At 43.8% G+C, this 5,656-nt stretch overlaps 2 protein-coding genes across 2 annotated transcripts in view; both read right to left on the reverse strand.

Moving 5' to 3' along the window:
- TMEM267 (transmembrane protein 267) overlaps positions 1-214 on the reverse strand; it is a 30,072-nt gene extending 29,858 nt beyond the window's left edge. Inside the window, exon 1 of the mRNA XM_019532024.1 lies at positions 98-214. The gene's annotated coding sequence lies outside the window, so the exon portion shown is untranslated. The remainder of the gene's footprint in view (positions 1-97) is intronic.
- Positions 215-807: 593 nt separating this feature from the next.
- The window catches only part of CUNH5orf34 (chromosome unknown C5orf34 homolog), a 16,094-nt gene continuing 11,245 nt past the window's right edge, over positions 808-5,656 (reverse strand). The window contains exons 10-12 of the mRNA XM_019532025.1: positions 4,055-4,147; positions 2,514-2,554; positions 808-1,341 (exon numbers count right to left, since the gene is read on the reverse strand). Coding sequence (XP_019387570.1) covers positions 1,148-1,341; positions 2,514-2,554; positions 4,055-4,147 — 328 coding nt within the window. The 3' untranslated portion in view covers positions 808-1,147. The remainder of the gene's footprint in view (positions 1,342-2,513; positions 2,555-4,054; positions 4,148-5,656) is intronic.

Genomic DNA, 5,656 nt, shown 5'->3' on the forward strand with positions numbered 1-5,656 from the left:
CGGGCCGCCGCCGCCAGCCCCCGCGTGTTGTCGCTGGAACGGAAGAACGGCGCTGAGGAGCGGAGCGGAGCAGAGGCCCCGTCCCGCCCGCACGCACCTGCGCCGCTCCCCGCGACCGGGCAGGCGAGCGCAGCACGATGACAGGACCCACATCGCGCCAGCGAGACGTGGCAGCCGGGATAGAGCGGCCGCGCCGGGGACACGCAAAGCATGCCGGGATAACGGCCGGAGGCGAGCGCTTCCTCCCCACTCCCACGCGGTTGCCCGGCAACGCAGCCCCGAGCCGCCCCAGGGCCCGCCCCCAAGGAAAAAATCCCTGCCCCGGGCTTCCAGTGCTTATGGCAAAACCACCCCCAGCACTTCAGATCATGTTTAGTTAAAAGAAAAAAAAAGTCCTCAATACGAAACAGGGAAAATTATTCCTTGCAGAAAACCCCTCTCCATTCATTTTCCCCGCCCACGGACCACCTCCATTTGCACTCTCCCTGACTGGCTTTCTTGTCTAGCGCTGTTACCACGCCGTGGGGGAAGAGCACGGACCATGGCTAACACTGCCTCACCTGACCCAGTCGCCCCTGCCCACAAGCTTGGTAGGAACTGTTCCAATTATTGGAGCTGCTCTGATACAAGATATGGGATTTACCCACATAATCTTGTCTGCCTCACTCATGGAAATGCACTTTGAAACCGCATCCGGGTCCAGTCAGAATACTTCACCAAGTGCAGGTAGGGATTCTCTGCATAAACACTTGTAAAACAAACAGGCATCTGAGACTAATGTTGCTGAATGAGGCTGGCCCTCTAGTTCCTTCACCACCAAATACATCATTTAAAACATTTATTTATATGATGACCTCGGTTGATGTACAAAACATTTAAGTCAATTTAACTGCTAATAAAAGAAGCACTGTACATAAAACAAGATTACAAAGCAATTTCATTTGCGTGTTCTTCTCTCTCTCAGCCTAGCAGGCTTGAATGCTACTATTGGAGCTGGTCGAAAGTCAAATTGAATTTTCTGTTTTTTTTCACAACTCATTTAAGGCCTGATCCTTCTTTCGTTCCCCCCAATACTACCCCTGGATACACAAGACTACAGGATAAGAGGCCATAAATAATGGAGGTCTTTCAAGCCCTTGTCCAAGCTTCACTTCCCAGAGGTGGACAGGAATGATTCAATATCTTGGATGGCTTTAGAAGTTTTTTCCAAAGCCTCCAATACGCTGTTTTTACCAATTTCTTCAGGTAAGCTGATGTTTTCTGGTAGGCTGTTGGTAACACATGGTAGATCACATTTCACAGCTGAAGTCTTGCTTGGAACTCTGCTATTCTCCAGTAAAACTAGAGGTTATATTTCTTAAGGAAAATTCAAACTGTTCTACCCCTAATAATAGAAACATCATTTTAAAATATTCTAAAATCACCATTCTGCAGTCATTTTGCCATTGTTTGCTGCAGTCAGTAAATAAGGTTAAAAAATAGATCAAGCTCCTTAAAAATCTCTTAGTTCAGGAGTGTCAAAGATACAGCCTGCAGGCCACAGTGTGTGGGTGAACTCACACCCCAGGGGAGCACTAGGGGCAGGATGATAAGTTTTCATGGGCACCATCAGACCAGCCCTATCTACAGGGCCTGGGATGTGTGCCACAGTCAGTGCCTATTTCTGGCTGCCCTGGGAATTTCACTGAACATGTCAGCTTAATGTAGCTAGGGTTCTGGGGGCAGCCACCACATGCAGCATGGGTCCTGAACCAACATGGACAACTACTACACATACTGGATCCAGCATAGGGTGGGGGAGATGGAAGGAGAGCAGGAGAGAGAATCTGTGGGCCTGATCTAGCCTGTGGACCAGCCTCACACCACTCATCTGGCCCATGTGGGCAAATAAATTAAGGTAGGGATGTCAAACTTATTTCAAGAAAGCTTCATCTATAGGAAAAGAATACTTTTCTTACACATAATAAGTGTACTTAAAAAGGAACAATACCAATGGAGCACAGAATGTCAGATCATGAGATACAAATACCTTAAAACTGCAAATTGTGAAAACAAAACAAAACCCAAAGTTAGCTTAGAGACAACTGTATAGCATTTTAAATGCATGAAGCACCAAACACTCTTTTGCAGCTGAATGAACACAAAAGCCACACTCAGGTACTTGCTAACTATAGAGAAAGCTCATTGTGAGTAGCAGGCCAAAGGTATATGCATCATTTTCCTTTGTAAGAAAAAAAAGAGAGAAAGATATAAATAAAGTACAAATCTGTGTAAAGAGAGCCATTTCCTCATCAGGATTCCTATGCATTCTGCTGCTTTTTAGCATTTTAAGTGGTGTCACATTGAGAACATGGTAGGATACGTATGCGAGCAGAAATATTTTTTAAAAAGGTAAGAGGGGAGACTTATGTAATAAAAGGAGCAAGACTACGTCATAAGGTTATTATAAAACTGTCCAATAAGGTTTTACCTTATGTACACTGAAAATATCAAAATTATTGTTGGAAGGATACAGTTAAATCTCTGTATTTTCTCGAGTTCAGCAGCAACAGACCTGTGAAAAAGATAATTTAAAATGTACTCTATATAAGGAGATACAGTTTCTCAAATATATTTTTTTAGTCAACAGTTTTTATTTCTGTATGAAGTTTCATGAATATGCTTTCCTTTTATTTTTTTAAAGTCAATGGTATTATTCACATAGAAAATGCAAAACGTGGGCAGCTGTTTGCAGAATTAGGATTCTGGTCTAAGAGTCTTCCTCTACCAATGTTATCGTGTGTGCACACCGTCAATGGAGTTAAGAAATAATGCATGTTTTTAAAAGACAATGTCAGCTTGAAGCCTAGTTAATTTTAAAAGCTCATTTAAATGTTAAGTACTACATTAGCTCCTAAGTCTTTCTTCCACATATTGCAGTTTTATCTATTATTGCATTTTTTATGTTTAATGTTTTTCTCCTATTGCTATGTAAAAACATACACAAAAAGGGAAAAGAGGGACCATGTAGACTTACTACCTACCTGAGACTGGTCAGGTACAACGTAAACAAAACAGATAATTTTCCCCACTAGTGTCGATAGTAATGCTGACTGCAATCCTTTAATATCAATAACCAATAACACTTCACACAGAAGTAGATGGTGTGGAACATTACAGATTTTGCAGAGTATAAGACATTGTGCTCTGATGGCAACACAATCAGGGGACAGTGATACAAATATCTTAGCAGTAAATTGGTAAAAGGCATCATCCACTCTTCCCAGTACATCTGTATAACAGTTATTAGCACCATGCTATTTGTGCACTTTCCAATATGAGAAAGTGAGGATGCAGCTCAACAGGTTGGGGTTTTGGCAATTTTGTCATTATGGAAATGATTGGTTTTAATATGGCTGACTCTTAGCTCAGTTCCTCTGTTTCATATTTAAGCAGTCAAAATAAGGCATTTGTAACATTTATATTCTGCTCTTGCAATAAGCATTCTAACTTCAGTACAAAAAAAAGGAGAAAACAAAATAAGGAAACCAACTGGAACCAACTTCCAAGGGACGTGGTGCTTGCTCCTACCCTGGGGGGTTTCAAAAAGGAGGCTAGATAATCACCTAGCTGGGGTCGTTTGACCCTAGCATTCTTTCCTGCCCATGGCAGGGAGTTGGACTTGATGATCTGCTCGGGTCCCTTCCAACCCTATCAACTACAAAACAATGTTTTGTGTCAATATAGTATTTTAAAAGTATGCAGGCAATTTGTAAAAAAATTATGAGAAAAGTCAGAGAAAAAGGGTTTTCAACCGGAGGTACGCATACTTCTGGGGGTACTTTGAAAGGTTCCAGGAGGTTCATGGGAGCAGGTGGGGATGGAGTGCTGCCACCCTGTACAGCTGCCTCACAGGAGTAGGGCTGGGGCAGGGCTAGAGCAGGGTCATACTGATGAGTTTAAATGTTTCATTTCACAAACTCAAGAAATACATCATATGAAGTTTAAAATGTAAAGTTCTGGTCATCTTGTTTAACAGTCTGAATAGTAAATAATGGTAATTATAATTAAGTACCAGTTCTCCTCCACAATGGGGCTTGGAGCATATGTAGGAGTGCCTCTCTCTCCGTTCACACTTTTACACCATGCTACTGCTGTTCTGATGTACCTAAATTAAAAAAAGAAATGGTATTTTGATCAAACAAATATTCTGGATAGCTGATTGATAGCACTGAATAATATATCTGCAACAGGGGATAGAACGTAATACATCAAACATATTCTTTCATGAATTTCCTATGATCCCATGATCACCTCTTGGCTAAACTGGCTAACTGTGGCCTCGATGTCACCATGATCTGCTGGCTGGGGAACTGGCTCTGCAGAAGGACCCAGAGGATGCTGGTCAACGGGAGTCAATTGTCTTGGTGCACTGTGACCAATGGGGTCCCATAAGGCTCTGTCCTAGGGCCTGTACTGTTTAACATCTTCATCAATGATGTGGACACTGGTGTCAGAAGCAGACTGGCCAAGTTCACCAACAACACCAAACTCTGGGGTAAAGCATCCACACCTGAGGACAGGAGGGTGATCCAGGAAGATCTGGATAGACTCATGAAATGGGCATATGAGAACCTGATGGTGTTTAACAACGAAAAATGCAAGGTTCTCCACCTTGGGAGGAAAAACCTGCAGCATCCTTATAGGCTTGGTAGCGCTACGCTGGTTAGCACTACAGATGAAAGGGACTTGGGGGTCATGGTTGACCAGAAGTTGAACATGAGCCTTCAGTGTCATGCTGTGGCTAGTAAAGCAAGCTAAATGCTGGCTTGCATCCATAGATGCTTCTCAAGCAGATCCTGGGACATCATTCTACTGCTGTACTCAGCCTTGGTGAGGCTGCAGCTGGAGTACTGCATCCAGTTTTGGGCTCCACAATTCAAAAGGGATGTGGAGAAGCTTGAGAGGGCGCAGAGGAGAGCCACATGCATATCAGAGGTCAGGAAAACAGACCTTATGAGAGGCTGAGAGCAATGGAGCTATTCAGCCTGGAAATGCGCAGGCTCAGGGGTGATCTGGTGGCCACCTATAAGTTTATCAGGAATGCTCATCAGGATCTGGGGGAACATCTGTTCACCACAGCCCCCCAAGGGATGACAAGATCAAAATGGTCACAAACTCCACTGTGACCAATTCAGGCTGGACGTAAGAAAGAACTTCTTCACTGTCCGAGCCCCCAAGGTTTGGAATAGACTGCCGTCGGAGGTGGTTCAAGCACCCACTCTGAATGCCTTCAAGACACATTTGGATGCTTATCTTGCTGGGATCCTATGATCCCTGCTGACTTCCTGCCCCTGGGGCAGGGGGCTGGACTCAATGATCCTCTGGGATCCCTTCCAGCCCAAATGTTTATGAAATCTGTGAAATCCTCGAGTTTGATAAAATCATTAAAAAAAGCCACACAACAGAGCCAGAGAGTATCCAGTGAATCAATCAACCTATCTATCCACAACCTTGTTAAACATTCAAGTGCTCCAAATATAAAAGGAATTTCTTTTAAACTTTGCTTTCTGGAATAAGACTGTACTTCATAGATTTCATAGACATCAGGGCTGGAAGGGACCTCGGGAGATCATCGAGTCCAGCCCCCTGCCCAAAGGGCAGGAAGTCAGTTGGG

The sequence above is a fragment of the Crocodylus porosus genome, unplaced genomic scaffold (assembly GCF_001723895.1).
Source record: "Crocodylus porosus isolate Cpor-Errol unplaced genomic scaffold, CroPor_comp1, whole genome shotgun sequence".
Taxonomy (NCBI): Eukaryota; Metazoa; Chordata; order Crocodylia; family Crocodylidae; genus Crocodylus; species Crocodylus porosus.